This window comes from Antennarius striatus, chromosome 3 (assembly GCF_040054535.1).
Source record: "Antennarius striatus isolate MH-2024 chromosome 3, ASM4005453v1, whole genome shotgun sequence".
NCBI lineage: Eukaryota > Metazoa > Chordata > Actinopteri > Lophiiformes > Antennariidae > Antennarius > Antennarius striatus.
In genome coordinates, this window is record NC_090778.1 from 23,179,660 (window position 1) to 23,200,071 (window position 20,412).

The 20,412-nt window shown below is 41.1% G+C and overlaps 2 protein-coding genes across 4 annotated transcripts; both read right to left on the reverse strand.

The window, feature by feature from the left end:
- Window positions 1–35: 35 nt before the first annotated feature.
- Window positions 36–11,346, reverse strand: cmya5 (cardiomyopathy associated 5). Of its 2 annotated transcripts, none has more exons than XM_068311253.1 (14): window positions 11,109–11,346; window positions 9,715–10,345; window positions 6,486–9,527; window positions 4,037–4,132; window positions 3,718–3,936; window positions 3,574–3,596; window positions 3,258–3,382; window positions 3,034–3,168; window positions 2,301–2,444; window positions 1,939–2,086; window positions 1,601–1,734; window positions 1,414–1,531; window positions 1,158–1,334; window positions 36–1,065 (listed from the first exon to the last, which is right to left on the reverse strand). In XM_068311253.1, the coding sequence occupies exons 1-14, from the start codon at window positions 11,222–11,224 to the stop codon at window positions 813–815; spliced, it is 5,361 nt and encodes a 1,786-aa protein (XP_068167354.1). In that variant the 5' UTR covers window positions 11,225–11,346; the 3' UTR covers window positions 36–812. The 2 variants fall into 2 exon arrangements, with proteins under 2 accessions (XP_068167354.1, XP_068167353.1); XM_068311252.1 differs by having other exon boundaries at window positions 2,301–2,447.
- Window positions 11,347–11,993: 647 nt separating this feature from the next.
- On the reverse strand, window positions 11,994–18,365 carry tent2 (terminal nucleotidyltransferase 2). 2 transcript variants are annotated; one of them, XM_068310521.1, is made up of 15 exons: window positions 18,297–18,365; window positions 17,842–17,996; window positions 17,657–17,761; window positions 17,044–17,275; window positions 16,836–16,950; window positions 16,670–16,758; window positions 16,519–16,576; window positions 16,156–16,222; window positions 15,993–16,069; window positions 15,691–15,819; window positions 15,521–15,564; window positions 15,141–15,277; window positions 13,937–14,028; window positions 13,725–13,804; window positions 11,994–13,608 (listed from the first exon to the last, which is right to left on the reverse strand). In XM_068310521.1, exons 2-15 carry the CDS (start codon window positions 17,949–17,951, stop codon window positions 13,522–13,524), a joined length of 1,422 nt encoding a protein of 473 aa, XP_068166622.1. In that variant the 5' UTR covers window positions 17,952–17,996; window positions 18,297–18,365; the 3' UTR covers window positions 11,994–13,521. The 2 variants fall into 2 exon arrangements, with proteins under 2 accessions (XP_068166622.1, XP_068166623.1); XM_068310522.1 differs by having other exon boundaries at window positions 11,995–13,608; window positions 17,657–17,758.
- Between the last annotated feature and the right edge of the window lie 2,047 nt (window positions 18,366–20,412).

Sequence of the window (20,412 nt, forward strand, 5' to 3'; positions counted from 1 at the left end):
GGTATACCACAGACAATTAGACTAGAAATAGAAAATAGAAAAATTAGCATGTTCATTCAGCTTAGACATAGTTTACAAGACAGAAAAAGGGAAAACAATTCATCACCACTTGCTGTAAGTCAAACATAACAAAAATATTGAAGGATCACATCTGTTTAAAAAGTTATTTACACATTCACAATATGAAACGCTGTTCAAAAGTGCTGCAGTATTTGTATATATTTAAAAATCTAAAATTTGACAAATGGCCTGAACTGACTGTTTCAGTAAAGGTACAGGGGGTGTTTGACCTCAAAATGCTGTCATAAGGGCTACATAAATGGAAGAATAATGAAAAAGAGTAAAAGACTTTACAAAACAATACAAATCATCATATCAGCATATGTTATGGTCAAATCTACAAAATGATCCACAACCATTCACTAGTCTGGCCTCTCTGAAAAAAAAGCACAAAACACTCTGTGATTAAAAAAAAAAATCCAAGGTGCCAAATTTCAAGTTATTCAGTCACCATTCAGTTTCACCGCCTCTATTTTGGTATTTACAGACTCATTCATGTTATCAAAATCAACACCTGATACATAAAATTTAATCTTGTTTTTCCAGCACGACATGATAAGGTTTGTTGTGATCTCGCTAAAAACACACAAACCCATTGGTGATGATGATGTCTGTCTTTACAGTGGTTATCAGTTTGTATTTTGTCCCGTCATATCTGCATTTTTATTTTTAAAAAATCATCAAATCTGGATGTCTCATTAAAATCAAGACATGTCCAACATGAACTGTAAACAGAGGGGTGGATGGCAGAGCTAGCAGTCTTTGGTGAACTCTGGCACCTCCGACACCATCCTGACTTCCAGGCTGCCTGGCAGCTCCAGAGCCAGGGCGGGATGGCACTGCTGGGTGAAACGCTGGGAGAACCTGCCTAACAGCTGACCACTGTGGGCATTGTAGAAAGACAGATGACCGAGCTGGTAATCCAGGAGAGTGCCCACTCGCTCAGGCATCTCAGTCACAAGCAAAGTGGCCTGTGTTTCATTGTGGAGCAACTGATACCTGCAGCTGGGCAGAGAAGAAGAGAAAATAAAGAACAGTTTGGAACAGAATAGTGATGGGGATTTAGTAAATTGGATGGTAATGCTTTAATCATATACCCTGATGGCGTAGGGGTACATTGCAAACACCACGATAGGCTGTTTTCCCCCAGCGGGATATTTCTATTGGCTGTGCTTAATACCACACCCAGTCTGTACGCTGTGCTTCCTGACACAACGGTCTCCCAGTAGTAAAGTCCTCCAGCAGGCAGCAACTCACCCAGGATGGATGGACACCTGGAAAACACAGAAACACCATTTTTCAAACACTCCTCAAAAGATGTCCAAAGAATGTAAGGAGACGACTGGAGCTCACTGTTTGTCTGTGGATGATGAGTTTTCAGAGGCATCATGTGAGTAATGGAGAGTGGTTTGGTCCACTGACAGCTCCAGAGGAGGGTGAGCTGACGCCTTCAGCAGGTGGAACTTTGTCCCTGCAACGCCAGAGAAAAGAATATGAACATATATGTCACAAAGACAGAGTTTAGGTATGAGTGTGTTACCTTTAGTGGAAATGAGCGCCGCCTCGCTCTGTTCACTGGCTCCTGCCTCATTCACAGCTTTGATGTAAAACAGGTAGTTCTCATCGGGCTGCAGAAGAACGCTCTGTTCACAGCTTTTGATGCCTGTGATGCATCTAGGAGTGGGTTACACCCACGTATGTCAGCACAGAAATGTATTAATCATGTTTGCATAGAAAATATTTACTATTTACATTTTTAATCTGAAACACATAGTTTTTAATAGTTTATTTCAAACTGAATTTCTTGTGAGAGTAAATTCACACTTAAAAGCTTTTCCTGGTGACGCAGTGACATATAGCTTATGAAAAAGCCTCTACCTGAGCCCTTCTCCCTCCAGTTCATACTGGCGGCAGTACTCCAAGGTGTAACTCTGTTTGGAAGTCATTTTTGTTGAGCTCCACCTCAGCGTGGCTGAATCCCCCATGACAGTGCAGAGCTCTGTATCAATTACTGGTACTGATGGAGCTGCCAGAAAGAGAACAAGCAATCCACTGTAGTATGGAAATTTTTGGTTTTGACAGGCCGTGTCTTTAGATCCCCAGAAATTCATGTGTTACATCACAAAAATTCACTTGAACAGACTAGTCAAGTCAGTTTTCAAATGATGCTTTTCAGTGTAATCAGACGAAGTTTTAGCATCTTTGGTTTTACCAACTTAAGCACCAGCATGTGGACTAACCAGTTCTGAAGGCGAGCCTCTCGCTGGGCAGGGAGCAGCCTGTATAGTTGACAGCCATCACCCACACCTTGTAAGTTTTGTCAGGCTCCAGCTCCTCCAGGACACAGTAACTTTCCTTCACCGTCACACGGTACTCCTCTGATACTGCTGTGAGAAATAGTATAATTTCATTTCCAATCAGCAATAACCTATCACTACAATTTCTAACAAGGCAGTCAGAGATTGCAACATCCCACGACACCCCTGAATTCAAAATTGTACCCTGACCTACTTTCATAATGGTCGCAGCAAAGAAATTCTATATTGCACTATCGAGTATTTGGCTTTTCATTTCATATTTGTAAGTTGACCACTGCTAGAGGTATACTGCAGCAGACACACTTAGGACAACCTACAATTTTGTTCTGGGCATTAAAAAGGTATAAAAGTGAAAATTGGACCTTGACTTAGTTTTTCAAGGTCAAGGTTGTGATCTGATTTTCACCCCCCTGCCTCCCTGAACATAACGCCTTTTGTTCATCCCCTTTGCCACTTGAGTAATGTGCTTTTTCTTTCATCTTTCTATCTGAAACGGTTGTAAAGATATTTGGTGGACGGACAGGTGGATGAACACAAAAACGCTGACAATTACAATATATCATCACTTCGCGGGATGTAACAAAGTGCTACATTAATTAACCTGATGAAGATGGGGATTAAAAATCAGTTTGAACTCCACACTGAAAATATTTACCTCCTTGGGGTTCCTCCATGCAGTAGACTTGAAAGCAGTCTATGATATCTCCAGGGTTGACGTTCCAATAAACAGTGACGCTGGTGCTGGTGGCTGAGCACGGCTCCTGAGGCTGCAGCGTGGGCCTCTGAGGCACTGAGGCACATGCATAAAAGATTTGCACCATAAACGCACATCACACAAACCTTTTAAAGCTGTCACATGCATCTGCAAATGTGGCCAACCTGGGATTCCCTTGCGCTGTGCAAGATGAGAGCTGGACGTGTTGCCCTTGGCATAGTCCTCAAACACCAGCAGTCCCTTGGGACCCAGCTCCAGTGACATGACTGAGTCCAGAGCTTCCTTGAGTCTGATCAGAGAATCACATTTAACATTGGGCCACAACCATGGGTCAGTATTTATATCTTTGTGTTCATAAGCCAGACTGGAAATGAAATCTCTACTCTTGCAGGTGAGCAGCATGCTAACCTGGTCAAGCAAACTGGATTGTTATCATTTAGTAAAAAGCTATTAGCATTCCATTTGCTGAAAGCATATTACCTTGATTGAATGTCTTCAGGTGACTAGTGGGAGAACAGATTCACAAATAGATTTATCAGAAGTTTGACATAACCTTGATCATTGGCTTAATAGGATATCATTGGTAAATAAACAAACAAATAAAGGAATAAACAAGACCCTCACCCGTGCGTCTGTCTCAGCCTCCCTGGCTGTGGTCTCCAAAGTGGCCTTGGTGGAGTCGATGCTCTCCTGGAAGGAGACAATTTGGTCATAGAGCTGCTCCAGCTTGGCCTTCTTCTCCTCCTCCAGGCTGATGGACATGTTATTGTACTGCTCCATCACCAGAGCCATCATCTCCTCATTCTGCACCTGCATCGCTGCGTCGGTCTCCACACACTGGTCCTGGTGAGAGGTGAGGATTCGGTCACACACGCTATTTTACAAATATTATTTAATTTACAGTCACATTGACTACGAATCACATAATGTCAGCTCATTTTACCTCAATAGAATTATAGGCCAATTCAAGCTCTGACACCAGGTCCTCGATGTTCTCTGATCTCCCCTGAAGCTCTGAGATCCAATCACTGAGCTTCTCCTAACAACAACAACAACAACAAAAACAACAAAAACAACAACAACAAAGATAGATCAACAGATTGATAGATAGATAGATATTTAGGTAGTCTATAGAAAATATTTCGTGTCAGATAAACTCTATTCCAATGCTGCTGTGTGTGGTCTGTGTATGTAGTACTTCATTTATTCAACACATAAATACTAAACAACTGCTCCTTACTGCTTGAATTGTTTACTGAACTGAACAGACAGGTAAAATGTTCAATTCAAATGTTGCTTGGAGAAGTTTAAGGATAAAATTCATGGCGTATATTCCAGGAGGAAGATTGGTGGGAACTCCCCGTCACCGCCTGAACACAGCTCATGTTTTCTAGATCAGGCTGTGGACATTTATCACTGCCTGAAGATGAGCGCCTCTCCACTATGCAGAAAACAGGTGTGTGTGTGTGTGTGCTTGTGCGTGTGCGTGTGCATGTGTGTGTGTGCATCTGCGTTGCATGCAAAGGAGCATACTTGTACGTGTTCATATCTGAAGGAATGTAGTGATGATTGCACGTTTTAGCTCAGAGAATTAGACTGGATACAGATTTTTTAAATTGTTTTAATCATCTTGTCGAGATTGATTTTCTTCTCTGTGGAACATCTGTGTATAACTGCAGTTTTTAGTGCTGAAGTCAGTTTATGTCCAGCTGTTAGTGGTTTTCATATAAATACAAGTGACATACAAATGACCTGATCATAAAATCATCTTGGAATCAAATCTAATCATTCTCACTTTGTTCCAGTTTCCTTTGGAGTTGATAACAGATCATGCTTATCAAATGTATGCACACTATGTCACAACACTCACGCTGTTGAATCATTACTGGACATTTTTAGATTCCAGAAAAACAATTGACAACTGATTATTGTCTTTGTAGAGTGAGGATCTTTCTCTGATCATTTCAAACAAACAGCTACAGATGACTTTTGCGAAAATAATTTAAAAAAAAATTCCATATATCTTGATATCGCTTTAACATTTATAAAGATAAAAATAAGTGGGTGACTGACCCCATGCTGACCTGTAGGGGCAACAAGCAAACAGATCAAATATCACTCCACTTTATGATGTCACACTTCATCTTTCCACTGATGAACATTACATCATAAGTATTCAATGTACTTGGCTGCAGACTGCCAGCAGCCTGAAATCATGCAACTTGCGAATCATGTAACTTGCCAGCATGCATGGAAAAGTTAAAACCGACAAATTTGGGACTATAATATTAAATGATAACTCATACTAATGCCAGTAAAATGTGTGAAGATCAGAACCATGTGTTGTAGCAATAATGTGAAATATTATAACGCTGAGCTAAAATTTGAATAGGGCGTGCCAGCGGACATGAGAGCTGCTACTGTGTCACTTCAGCAGCCGCCTGCAAAAGCAATCAAGAGGCGCTGTGAAGTCTCAAGGCCGAAGATCAATATCAAGAAAAACATGCTGCCAGATCTGACAGAGATTAATTCAACATTTCTGGGAATATTTTCAAAGGGCTTAGTAAAAATGTACAATTTATCCTTTCAATGTCCACAAATTCTACGTTATTAACAGCTTCAAATGTGCTTGTCATTGATTAGTTGGTCACAAATGTTTGTGTAGATTAGCTGTTAATTTAAGAGAAAATCAATTATCTAGATGTCAATAAAAAGTTTAAATCAAATATAATATGATATTAATGAATATTATTCCATTACCAGTAAATAAAATGATCTAATGTCTTTCCATGTTTATCCTACTTATACTATGGGATTCATGCCTTATATATGTTAGATGTAGGATGGTATTTTGCTGTGCTGCTGTTGTTTCTGTTATTGATGTGCTACACTGACATGGGGTGGACAAATTTTTGAAAAAGCCTCATTCAGCGTAATGCAGTCCAATTTAACACAAGCTTCTAAAATGCCTTTATATTTGATTCAACTGGTCTTGAAAACAGACAAACTCCTAACAGAGGACTTAATGCAGGATTGACTCTTTCTGTTTAACATATATTGCAGGAAAAGAAATGTACAGCGTGTTATCCCTGTAGAACACATGTACAAAGTGTCAAAAACAGACATTCAAACACAATATTACCAATCGTAGTTGTAGAGGAAATTAAATTTTCTTGTATTTAAGCCTACAGAAATTAATACCTGCAGGAAACTGAACTGAATCATGTCTTTAAGTAATCCAAATTTGGAATAATCAAGAATGAAAATGGAAACATTAATTTGACCTGACAGGATGGGGCAGGGACACCACAAACAAACAAGGACATGAAAAAGTTTTGAATAAAGCTCATTTTAAACTCCTTAAAAACACATGGATTAAAAATATCAAATACCTTGATTTCCTCGTAGGCTTTGTCTACTGTTGTCACGTCATGTTCGTGGTGTTCGCCGGACCTACAGTCGTCCTCTGAGAGAAGGCATCTACAGTTTAGACAGTACCAGTTCAATCCCTCTAGCTCAGCCGCCAGTCGGGCTTGTCTCTCCTCCTCTGCATCAATGATGTCATAATCAGCCTCAATGACATCCTCTTCTGGGGACAGATCAAAAACTTCCTCTTCTTCCTCCATCTTCTTCGCCATCTCTATAATTTCTTCTTTCTTCTGAACTAATTCTAGTTTTGGTTCCTCTGTATCTGTCTGTGTTTTAGGTTCCATCATCTCTTTAGCATCCTCTTCAGATACCACCTCATACTGGAGCTCCTCAGCTGTCACCTCTGGAGCCTCTGTAACTGCTGCAAGATGCTCCATCTTCTGCTCCACACCCTGCTTGTGCAGATCAGGTAGGCCTAAAACGGCATCCTCCAGCTGCTGCATCTCTGTCCTCTGTTCTGAATCTGCTGCTTCTAGCTGCAAATCCTGTTCCTGTAGCCCAGATAAATCCTCCTGGGGGGTAAAGCTCCTAAGACGGGAAAAGAAACCCTCATCTTCATCAAGCTTCCACTTCATCTTCTTATCCTCTGTATTTGTTTCGTCCACAGGTCCATCTTCACCAAGCTTCCACTCCTCCTTCTGATCCTCTGTATTTGCCTCCTCCAGACGTGCATCTTCATCAAGCTTCCACTCCACCTTCTGATCCTCAGTATTTGCCTCCTCCAGATGTGCATCTTCACCAAGCTTCCACTCCACCTTCTGATCCTCAGTATTTGCCTCCTCCAGAGGTGCATCTTCATCAAGCTTCCACTCCACCTTCTGATCCTCAGTATTTGCCTCCTCCAGAGGTACATCTTCACCAATCTTCCACTCCTCCTTCTGATCCTCTGTATTTGCTTCCTCCAGAGGTGTGCAAAGAAGAGAGTACCTATCGTCTAACTCATTTCTAGGCAATGCAGTTTCCTTTCGCAATGGTTCGGATTTTTCTTCAAAGCCTTTAGGCTCTGCCATCATTTCTTCATTTGGTTCCTGGGGGGCCTCTGGGTATATGGTTGGGGTTTCAGATACGATGGGATGCTCACATGTGCTGTGAGGTTCAGAGAAAGCTGAGGTATCAATAATCTTCTCTGACAACTGATTAACCTCTATGTCCATCTCGACAGTTTGTCCTTTGGGTACAAAGAGGATTAACTCATCACCCACATTCACTGTGTCACAAACACTCGTCCCAGCGTCTTCAGTGAGTGTTTCATCTTTGCTTTCAGGTGTCAAGGTTGTTTTCTCTGATTGACCGGAGTTTTTTAACTCCTCTTGCTGATTCTGCTTGGACTCAAGAATTTCATCCTGCTTCTTTTCTGAATCCACGTTTATTTCTTCTGGCATCAAAGTTTTGATTGACTGATTTGTAATCTCTGTTTCGACGTGTGACTCTTCATCAGCTTCGGGAAGAGATTTCAACATCTGGTTCTCAACTGTAGTTTCTTCTGTCGGAGCTTCACATTCTTCTTCAGGAGCCGCTGCTGTTTTAATATCTGTTGTCTCAGCGCCTTGTAACTCTTGAAGATCAATCTGAACTTGAGTTTGCATCTCCTTTTCATCCACTTCCTTTTCAAATATCTCCACTACTGCCTGTACTGCAGAATCGCAGGCAGTGATAACCTCAACAGGGGCGACATCTTCACGAACAACATTTATCTCACACAAAGATGTTTCAGCTGGTGCCTCAGCTGGGGCTATTGTCATGACTTTGGTTATTACTTTCTCATCAGCAGATACAATCTCATTGTCAGTCGCTGCTTCCTCAGGCAAATACTTTTCATTGGCTGCCTGAGCTGTTTCTAACACACATAGTTGCTCAGGTTCAGTGGTGATGGGTGTTTTTTCTAGCGCTTCACTCTGATGTACAGTTTTGTGTCCTTTGCTGTCCACCTGTTGAAGAACTGCTTCATTGGTACTGTCGTCGTCAGGAGGCTCAGACTGCTTGTCTTCTATCTCGTCCTCTTTTAGTTCAGACTCCTGAATCGTTTCTTCAGATGCCTTAATGATAGTTTTCTCTTCCGCCACCACTGATAGCTCAATTTCCTCCCTCTCCTTTTCTTTATCTGTATCCGTTTGTCTTTTGACCTCAAAAACAACAGGTTTTAAATCCTCACCTCTGTCTCCAACAGTGGTCTCCTGTGTCTTTGGTGTCACTACCTTTTCATCTTTTTCATTGACCACTCTGATTAAGCATCCTGTCATCTCAAACTCATTTTGTGACCACATAATCCTCCCTTCTGTCTTATTCTCTACAAAATCTGAATGAAGCTCCAGTGTGGGAGTTTCATCTTTCAAAATAAACTTCTCAAGGTATCCATCAGCCTCTTCTGAATCTGACAGACGTCTCTTATAAGACTTTTCAGATGCGACACTCTCTGCTTCTGAGTATTCCTCCTCGCTTTTCCTCCTCTCACCAACTGCGTCCTCATAAAGGTCAGAGTACATGAAGGACATCGCAGTGGGTTCCTCCAGCAGGATGGGGTCAATGATCTTAGGGGGTCCAGGTGAGATAAAGATGGGTGTGAGTATGGTCTCCTCACTGCCAAACAACGCTGAACCACTCTCCTTCACAGATCTTAGACTCTCCCGTCTCATTCTCCTTCCTACTCCTTCCTCTGCCTCACCATCTTTTCTGTGCTGTGTCTCATCATGAGTTCCTTCTCCATAGAAAACTTCATCCAAGTGTTCCCCAACAATGTCTACATCTCCAACAAAGACAAAAGAGTCTTCTGATGCAGAGAGATCATTCATGGTTGTCTCCTTAGAAGGCTTTAGGTCAATTTCTTTGGGCTTGGCTGCAAGTTGTTCTGTCTCCTCCTGCAGCTCCAGGGCCCGTTCCCCAGAACCCACCACGTCAACCAGGGTAAACTTCTCAAAGTAGTCCACATCGCCGGTGTTCTCCTTCTGAGTGGGTGTGGATCTGAGCTCTGTATCAGCCGATGGCGTGGAAGAGTCTCGCTCTGAGGGCTGAAGAATTATCAAAGTCAACAACTCAATCTTTCGAGGATAATTTGGTATATGAAATATAAGAAAGAAAATTATATACAAAGTGGCAGAAAAGGGTAAAGAAATTCAAAACTAGCCTTTAAAATAAGAATTACATCCATTACTTTAGTATTTTCAGACAACTCAACCAGATAAAGTGAAAAAATACCTCTTGGTGAGCCTGTATCTCCTTCTCTGGCAGAACATGATTCTGTTGCCATGTCTGATCATGGTGGTTTCGGGACCTGATCATCGGCGTCTGTTCTAAATAAGATAAATTGTCCTGAAGCTCTGTGCTCTCCTCCTCATCCACAGTGGGAAGTTTGGATGGGACTCTGATGTTAAGAATCTCATAACCCTCTGAAATCAAACTAAACAGTTGTTGATCGTTGTTTTTTATTTCATTCAAGTCCGTTTCTGTTTCTGTTTTCTCCTGCTTGACGTTGGGAATGGAAACCTCTGCCATCTCCAGTCTCTCCACTCCCAGAGCTGAAGCTGAGCGTGAGCTACCAGGTCGGCTCAGCCTGCTGATTCTTCCTCCAGACCTCAACCTTCTGCGGATTATTTTCTCCTCGTCAAACACAATGGTGATCTTCCCAGCAGCTCCAGAGCACTCCATGTTGTAGCCTTCAGAGACAGAGCTGGTCTCAGAGGCCCAAGGGGTAGAACAACGACTAGAGGCCGTCTCCCAAACAATACCACTGTCCTCGCTCTGAACAGTTACCATGGAGAACGATGGATCCACCAGTAGGCATTGAAGTTTGGGTTTCACAGACTGGTCTTGAACAACCTCTCGCAGACTGGAAGAGAGAGAAATTGATAGAATTAGAAGAAGGATATCGTGCTGTTTTTGCCAGGAACCAGAAGTAGAAGGGAATGACTAAACAGTTTAACTGTAAGAGGAGATCCTCTTGGCAAAGGTTGCGGAAATAGAAGCTGAGAACAAACCAATGAATCAAATCAAATCATGTCTGCGAAAGATGTCCCAGCACTGAAACCCAGTCACATTTTGCACCTGAAGCAAGTATGACAAATCTAAACTGAAAACACAATCTGCTCTTCTGCTCTTCCCAGTATTAGATGAGGCATCTTGTGTCGGGATGCCGATGTGAGTAATGAGCTGAAAAATATTGCTTTGGATATGTAACCACAGCATTTCAAGATGTGTCCCAGAGAGACAACACCAGGCCTCCGCAGATACATTGAGCATATCAATGTCTCCTACTATTTATGACACAGAGGGGAAAGTCACTGCACCCTCTCTGAAACATGATCATTGAGATGTAAAATGTGGAACTGGTTGACTAATATCAAATAACAGAATAGAGATTACCGCATTTGCACAACAAGAGGAGAAACTATAAAATGAAAGTAACGTCTTTGTGTCACTTACTTTCCCATTCGCAACTTCATTTTTGTCTCTTAAACCTGACCTACGAAGTGGAAACAATTGTTTTCTCATAGACCTCAATCAATATTTTGTCACAAACCTCCTAGCAAAAACAAAACAAAACTATTCTATACAAAAATTTAGTCAGCCTCAACAGCCTTTTAGGTTTGTACCTGTTATGTAGTTCCTCCACTTCGTCTTCATCGTCCTGGCTGATGGTTTCTGAAGCCTCACACTGGAACTCCTGAAGCTCTGTCATCTCTGGAACCAGACTCTCACACTCATCCATCTTCTTTAATTTACTGCTCCCACCTTTTGTTTTCTCTATATTTTAAAGTCTTCTTGTCGTTTTTCAGGCACCCTGATTTCAAAGAGTTGACCTGCCTGCTTGTGTCATTCTAAGTTGGGAGCTGTCCATCTGACTCAGCGAGGGACAGAAATAGAGTGGGGAATGAAAAGAGGGGAGAGGAGACAGTAGGACAAAGCAATGTGAGTGTAGGGGACTTTTAGTGTTGGAGGGTTTTTTTTAAAGATGCGTAATTTGAGATAAATTCTTAAGTTTTCACAAAAACTTGGAATCAGTTTGGGAAAGAGGTCGATATGTTGGTTTGCACCGCTCGCCTGCAGTTGAATGAGCCAGTGTGACTTTAAGATCAAAATTCCCCCTGCTAAGTTAAATATAGGCCATGTGGTGAAACAGAACCCACCAGTCCTACTGCTGCTGGTGGACTTCACTGGGACACACTCAAAGTCCAATACAAGTCACTTGAGGTATCTATCCTGTTGTGGTACTGGCATTATACAAAGAAAAAAGAAAACTAATCATGACAGGAACAGACACGACTATCCAGGAAATGACTAAAGCCCTGAAATGTTTAAGGTCTATGAATTACATGATATTCATATCCACCAATAAAACCTATAAGATACTTGATCAGAGGAAACCAAATGTGTTTATTTTAATCCCTTATCAGCCACTATCACAATAGTAGCTATTCTGTCTGGGTAGAGAGACGATGCCTTACTAAAAGTTGTATTCCATCAGATATGTTAGATTAGATGAGATTAGGATTTACTCTCATTTCACGACACAAGTACAGATGGTACAGGGCTGTTTGTTGGCGGGGAGAGCGGTCTTGATTGGCTCCTCCTGGTTTTCCCTGTTGAACTGGGCATAGAACTTAATCTGGGAGGGGTTAGTGGCTGGGGTAGAATTATTGATGTGTTTGTGATGAATCTGTGATGACCTGCGTGACCTGCCACATGCAAGGTGGGTCAGAATTGTTGAAGTAGTCCTCCAGCCTCTGCTCAGCCCATTTATTCCTTTTTTCAGGTTAGCTATGGTTGAACAGTACTGTAGTCCTATACATCTCCAAAAATTATGTAACATGCTTTGAGTAGTATCAGGACCTCTCTGTTCATCTATATGGGTCCTGATTGGGGAATGTGTAAGGTAGTAACACTATTATTAGTACAACGACAGACCGTGTAGGACTTAAAAACTACAGTATGTGGGAGTCCCGTGTAGACTGGGAGGCAGATGCACCCCAGACAAGAAAAATGAAGAATACCACCACACTTCACATTCTCATACACTGAATATGACAATTAATGATTGCTAATGAAAAAAAAAATGTGTACAATTTATTAGTTTTGGCACTTCTATCAGAATTAAATGGGTTTTGAAATGAGCTCAAAATATAAAATGAAAACAATTGCACACCTTGGGACATTCATTTTAAACATTTAAAAAATAGTAATTAATAATTATTGTACAAAATGAACTCAACAGAAAACAAACAAAGGAGAAAAGCCACGCTCAACACTCCCAAACTGCCTACATATAGGGTCAACCAAAAATGTGGAAAATTCTGATGAAGTTTTGTACAAATAAATTAGGTTGATAGTGAACTGAAATGCCAGCGTATAGGTCTAAATATCAGTGTAGGAAAAATAATGCAACACATCAGCATATGACAGCAACTTCAATGCGAAGACAGAAGTAGGAGGGAGCTTTTAGAGGTTAAAAAAAAAAAGGGTTTAACCCTTGAAAGCTTCACTACTGACCTAGAAAACAAATCTTTTATATTACAAGTTGGTCCAATAGAAATGAAAACAAAATTTACATATACTCTACATATGTTGGAGATAAAGTATATTTGCGATACAGCTCTCCGAATATTGACAGACCTGCAACTGCGACATGGCTGAAACAAGTTATGAGTATTAACCTTAAACAGAAACCAGACATTGTCAAATACATTATGTCTGTTGTTGCACCTTCTTGTTACTTCTCATAACATATCCGTTAAATAGACATCACCCCTGAATGTCTGACTGACCAGATCTCAGATATGCCCTCAGTGTCTTGGATGCATTAACACCTTTACTAAGAAATGTCCAATTGTGATCAGATCACGATGCATTTTAACACTAGCTCTGACCAGGCTCCCACAGCCTGGCTGTGAGAGGCAGAGGAAGCAGAAATCCCTTTGCAGTACATTTCAAATGTTGCACTTTGTTACTGGGAACCAGCTTGTCTTGAGGTAAATGACACCAGCCATCTTTTCCAATTACAATAATCCCCTATCTCCCCAATGACTCCGCTTTAATGATGGAACTGACTGGGAGGATGGAGTCCAAGTCCCTCCTTGATTGTAGAGCCTGGAATGACTGCACAGACAGAGATGAGAGGCAGGAGGATTATGAATAACTCATGACTGGCCCACAGCAGCTTGGGAGCAGAAAGACAATATGAGGGGAGCAGAGTTATCATGGTTGTCATGTACCTCAACAAACTGAGCTTTAATGGCATCAAACTTGATCTTTTCATGGACTGCCCTGGCAACATTATTTCTTTCAAATGGTTCTGAAACACAAGGAATTAGGAGTCACTAACAATGTAATTTTTGCTGCAATAAATAGTAGCACATGTCTTCCACTAATGCATTGGTTGTACGTGGTGGCTGTCGCAGCATTTTATGTCCGCTGAATTGTTTACCTTCAACACAAACATATTTGTTTCTCCACTCAAATGAATTATTCTTGGGCAACACTTTTCCCTCTCGGACAGAGATCACCTGCTCATTCCACCTGTGAGAAACAAGAAAACATAATCAAGGAAACTGTTTAATAAAATATGGAACCTTTAATGCCAGCAAACCAAGGCAATGTTTTTCTGATAGAGTCTGCACTTTCCAGGTTATATTTTATTCAGTGAGATTGCTGTTAGTTTGATTCAGTGCAGCATAAAAAAGAAACATGCTTCAGAAAGAAAATGTGAACGTTATTACTTTGCCAGAGATACAGTACTGACACGTGAGAATAAGTGACAGATCTGCAAACTCGAATAATGAATCTGAGACTTGGTAGAAAAATGTCGGACCTTCAGTGTATGTGTCTAAATTACAGTCCAAGGAAGCTGCAAATAAATATTAGATGTCCATGTCTGTGAAGGTTCTGCTTCATATTTTATGAATATAAGATATTTGAAATTTCAGAAACGAGTTCTTTAGAGGAACAGCCAAGGTGAGCTGTTTTGGATACAAAGTTATAGAGAACAGACTTTAATGGTTTGAGCAGGTCCAGAGGAGATATGGTGACTATATTTGTAAAAGGTTGTTGAGAATGGAGTTGCCAGAGAAAGGGGCAAGAGAAAAACCAAAGAGAAGGTGGATGGATGTAGTGAGGGGAGACATGAGGGCAGTTGGTGTTAGAGAATGGAATCCAGAAGATAGGCTGATATGGAAAAGGATGACAAGCTGTAACGACCCCTAACGGGACAAGCCGAAAGGAGAAGGAGGAGAAGCCATTTGAAACTAATGGCTTACAAAAATGTAGAAAGAATATCAGAGCACAGGTTTGTCAAGAGCACTCTTAAAAAAAAATCAGTGCATTTTTCCTTGTTCAATCTTTTGACTGTGGCATTTCAAGGTAACACACAAACACACACATGGGTCATGGTATGCCAAATTAGTGCTGTATATGGCCAAAGGTTCCACCTGCTCTTGTCCTTTACTCAGAAACATAAAACCAGAGTAGATGATGCAGGATAAAGTGAGGAGAGATTTGAAACTGGAGATGGAGAAGACGTTGGCTGGTTGAGCAGAAAGTGGGAAATACAAGGCAGAAAACTAGCACGCAAATGAAGCACTGTTGCATCAGAAAAACACTTGAATCACTAATTTCATGTCCTTCGACAATACCTGAAGTGCACAGCATAGTATCTGAGAAAGCCCAGCAGCAGCTCTCCCAAAGAGGACTGGTTTCTTGAGTTATATGATGGGATGTTTTTGGATCCATCTGGAACCATGTCAATTGCCATGTCTGGATCGAAACACCCCTTGAAATTGAGGTACAGGACAAAAAGACAGAGTTTAAAGGCATCATTGCAAGAGATAAATAAAACTTACATAATAGAGAAATGTTCTTCTGCAAGGAAACAAAAATTGAAAGACGTTCTTTGGTAGGTATTTTATTTGAATTTCTTTAAAATGGGAGAGGTATGAATTTACAATTATCAGAACAAGAACATTACAAACAACAACACTGATTGTGGAAATAAGATTTTGTTGTGAACACTTACGGGGTAGTCTCTCTGTAGAGAGGGAAGAACTGGTGTTCTAACGGCTGTAAAGAAAACAATGCAGGACGAGATTCTGATGAGGTTTTGGCAAAAATACCTTCCAGCACTGTCAAAAGTCCAAACTGGATGGGAAAAGAATTGTGTGTGAAAGTACATTTGCAAGTACTGACTCTGGAGGTAGTGCAGAATCATCAGCACCAGGCCGTAGCTGCTTAATGTCCCCTTGCTGGCATCATTGATTTGATTGTGTCGTGCCCATTTTTTGACAACAAGGATTATGGGTCTCACTCTCACATCAGCTGAGTGGGACCCCCCAAACACAGCAAGACAAAAAAACAAGTATTGTTCAAGCAGCAAATGCACCACACACTGTTGGACTAATGTAGAAAGCAATCAGGCAGATGATTTTAACATTTAAAATTCTGTAACTACTGCCATGAAGATCATAGTAGCCATTGACGGTCTCACTCACCATGAGCATAACTCCTCAAAAGAAATGTATTTCTGATGCCCACAGTGTTATTGATGTTCAGATCAAATTCCAATTCACTGAAAATGAGAGGAGGCATGAAATAGTCACTTAGTCCTTACTATAATAATGTAAAAACAGGCTTTAGGAACTGTTTTCCTCATACCTGCCTTTCTCTCTGAACCTGAGGATTGGCACTTTGGCCCTGATCAGCTGTGTCTTCCCAATGTATGCTACAGACCAAAACAAACATGTTGAGATTCATGTTATTTTCAGTTTTCTTTGTTAAACGAGTGAGTTTTTCCAGAGAGTAAATAGCTCCACCTAGTGAAGTCTGTGGGGAAATTAAAATAGGCAGGAAACCATTGGAAAAAGTAGTTGTAGCTGCCTGTATACAATGAAGATTTTTCAAAAAAGGTCACCGATATTAGACGTTAAAGAATAAAAGAGCTTTTCCAACCATGTTGATGAGTATAAGGGAAAACTATAAATTAATTTCTGCTCAAACAAGTTATTTTTTACTACTCACATAGAGATTTGACCAGCCCTTGAAGGAGAGAAAGTGCATGAATAGAATCTTGTCTTTTCTGAAAGAGAAAACCATCACAGGTCTTTAAGAAGAGGTGGTCATTGATACATACATACATTATGGATTACATTTACAATGAAGAGTTACTCACTACTTCCTTAAGGACCAAACATAGATCAGCATCACTGCTCCGGCAACCCAGTCCATTCATAGAAGAGCCAGTTAAATAAAGTCTTGCCCCTGTGAGAAACAGACAAAGCAAGTAAGAATCACAAGAGTAAATTAAAGTACATAACAACCATATAAGTTATAAATACCTGGATAGACATACTGTATGTCTTTCTGCAGCTGAGCCCGGCACATCTCCTTTCGGTCCAAATCTGAAGTTTGCTGCTTGCATGCCTCAAATAGTTCTATCATCTGCTTACTCAGCTGGGGGCACAAACACATGTAAACTGTCTAAGTCAAGAATAATAAACATACATGTCGACTTAATGCACGTCAGCTAAAATTTAAAGTCCTCACCTTGTCACTAGCATAGGTCTGTAGGTTATTGTAGCCTTGAGGAACAGTAGAGACCTCAGGATACCATGGAAAGCATAGGTGAGGATAACCAGATATTACTGATCCCTCCACCACTGGTTGAGGGTGATTAGTGGGAGGGAGAAAAATATATGGGGATCTATTTAATGAGTGAGACGAGGAGTCAAGGCGGTATCGTTTCACAACAGGGGTGCTGTAGTCCTCATGCTGCCTCCTAAAAGAAACAAAATACACACATGTGACAAGATAAGTCGTGAACACAATTATAGTTTGAGGTCTCTGTTTGGATGAAACAAGATCGTGTGGAGACTCCCCACTTTCTTAAGTAATGTACCTATTTACAGGGGAACAAACTTTCTCAAATGATAAATAGCAAGGAGTATTCTAATCAAATCTTAGTTGTTGATCATATAAATTGATCAAAAGTGTGTCTTTACATGTTGTACATAAAAAGACAAGACTGACATTGGAAATTTAAGTACTTTAACTTATACAGGATGCAGACATGTCGCGACATCAATTTTGCTCACTTTCATTGACACTGTTCACGATCATACAGATATACAATCAGTGTTACATGTACATTAGTACATACTTGCGCGCACGGAGCGTAGTTGGTGTTCGAGGAGCGGCGGGGGCAGGGTAGGTGGATGGCTTAGGCTCCCATTCAGAAGAAGGCAATCTCTCCAAAGCATGGCTACTAAAGAGACGACAACATCAGTGTACTACTAATTTACTGATGCGAACACAAAGTACAATTCGTTTCCATCCAACTTTCACCTGCTACCAACTGCCCGGTTTTGGGGGTTGTACGGGGGAACGGAGGGTGTCCGGTTCGGGGCGTTAATATGAAGTCTACCCCCTCCTGCTGCGGGGTTCCAGGGGAACATGATGAGGTCCTCCACAGAAGATCAATCATCAATTCTGCTTAATTCCTGAAATCAGAAAGCGACAACTCAAGCGTCTGTTGTACCGATTGAAATACTGCTGTGATAATTAAATTACTGGACTCATCACTCCCTTCCATTGAACCCGGTTACTGGGGAAATCGAAACTTACTAGCTTTGGAGAACATAAGGTTAGCAGCATGGGTTAGCAATGTCGCTAATTCAAATATCGGTATCGACATTGCGTCAAAAGTGAATCTGTGAATGTATGGATTCTTATAAAGAGTGGGAATCTGGGAATGTATCAATAACTTTTGAAGAGTCTTTCTAAAGCTCTGTAACACTTACCAAATTGCACACTTTAACGTAAACAAAACTGAAGGTGCTCGTTTTTGTAGACTACATACTTCCGCATTGGTAACGTGACGTAACAGAGCTCAATTTAAAGGGGACGTCGTCATTACAGCTGCCGCTGCCCAAGAGAGCGATCTTTCATCGCTTTTTTTTTCTACTTTTTTTTTATGTTCAGTGATCAAATTGTCGTCAAAAGAGCTCAGTGGACTTCAATAAAAGTTTTCTAACTGATGACCCATTTAATGGAAAAATGTGATTTGATTTTCACGACGACAAAGATGCAGATTTTTTTTTTTTTTTTGCGGCTGCGGTGGGGATGTGTGCTCTCTTACGTAGGTTACATTCAACTAAATTAAAGCCTGGGAATTAAGATTTATTAACGACTGTATACTGAAGTATTTGATGTAGTAATTTTTCCACTGAAAAATTAATTTTTTATCTCGATTTTATATTTTTACGTAACAAATTGTATTTTTTTATGGCTCTGTCTCACAGTAAATGGTCTTTAAAATAATTTTTGAGATAGCCTTCATATTTACACACGTTAATTTAAATTTAGAACTTTGTCTTGTGCCTGCTGCTAATGAAATCACAGCTGCTGTTGTGTGCAAATATTCATCATCTTCCGAACAAATTCAAGAATTTTTGTATTCAAAAATCCAGCATGACATATTATGATTGCATGACAGTAAATGAGAAGGCTTGACAGATATTAATTACTTATAACACAATTTACAGCATAATGTAGCTTCAAGAGGACACAAGCCAGTGTCTTATTGTGCTGGTCCCAAGCCCGGATAAATACAGAGGGTTGTGTCAGAAAGGGCATCCGACATAAAACATTTGCCAAATCAAATCTATGACTTCCATACCAGATCGGTTGAGGCCTGGGTTCACAATGGCCTCCATCGGTGCTGTTCACCTACAGGGTGCCGGTGGACATTGGACTACTTTTGGTCGAAGACGGAGAGGAGGAAAGTGTGTTCGCCAAGAGTATAGGACTGAGAGTAGGGACGTTTAATGTTGGAACTATGACAGGAAAAGGTAGAGAGTTGGTTGACATCGTGGAAAGGTAGCAAGGTTAGAAGTCTAGGAGCAGGGTTCAAGTTGTTCTATCATGGTGTAGCTAGGAAGAGAAATGGAGTAGGAGTTATCTTGAAGGAGTTTGTTATGTATGTCTTGGAGGTAAAAAGAGTGTCAGATAGAGTGATGAGTCTGAAGCTAGAAATAGAAGGTGTGATGTTCAATGCTGTTAGTGGGTATGCTCCACAGGTAGGAAGTGAGTTGGAGGAGAAGGAGAAATTCTGGCTGGACTTTGATGAAGTGATGCAGAGCATACCTAGAAGTGAGAAAGTTGTAATTGTTGCAGACGTCAATGGACATGTTGGTGCAGGAAGCAGAGGTGATGAGGAGGTGATGGGCAGGTTTGGTATCCAGGAGAGGAACGCAGAAGGACAGATGGTGGTTGACTTTGCAAAAAGGATGGAAACGGCTACAGTGAACACTTTCTTCCAGAAGAGGCAGGAACATAGGGTGACCTATAAAAGTGGAGGTAGGAGCACACAGGTAGACTACATCTTGTGTAGACGGTGTAATCTGAAGGAGATCAGTGATTGCAAAGTAGTGGTAGGCAAGAGTGTAGCCAAACAGCATAGGATGGTGGTGTGTAGGATGACTCTGGTGGTGAGGAAGATGAAGAAGGCAAAGGCAGAGCAGAGGACGAAATGGTGGAAGTTGAAAAGGAAAGAGTGTTGCATGACTTTTAGGAAGGAGTTAAGACAGGCTCTGGGTGGTCAGGAGGTGCTACCAGATGACTGGACAACTACAGCTAATGTGATCAGGGAGACAGGTAGGAGAGTACTTGGTGTGTCATCTGGAAGGAAAGTAGATAAGGAGACTTGGTGGTGGAATGAGGAGATACAGGAGTGTATACCGAGAAAGAGGTTAACTAAGGAGAAGTGGGACACTGAGAGGACTGAGAAGAGTTCCTAATTAACAGTTCAGAGGTCACATCCTGCTCAAGGGACCTCTACCATCACTCCAGTGATCCCATTGCTGATGTTGTCTCCCTGAAAAAATAACTCAATACATAGAAAAACACTTACACACA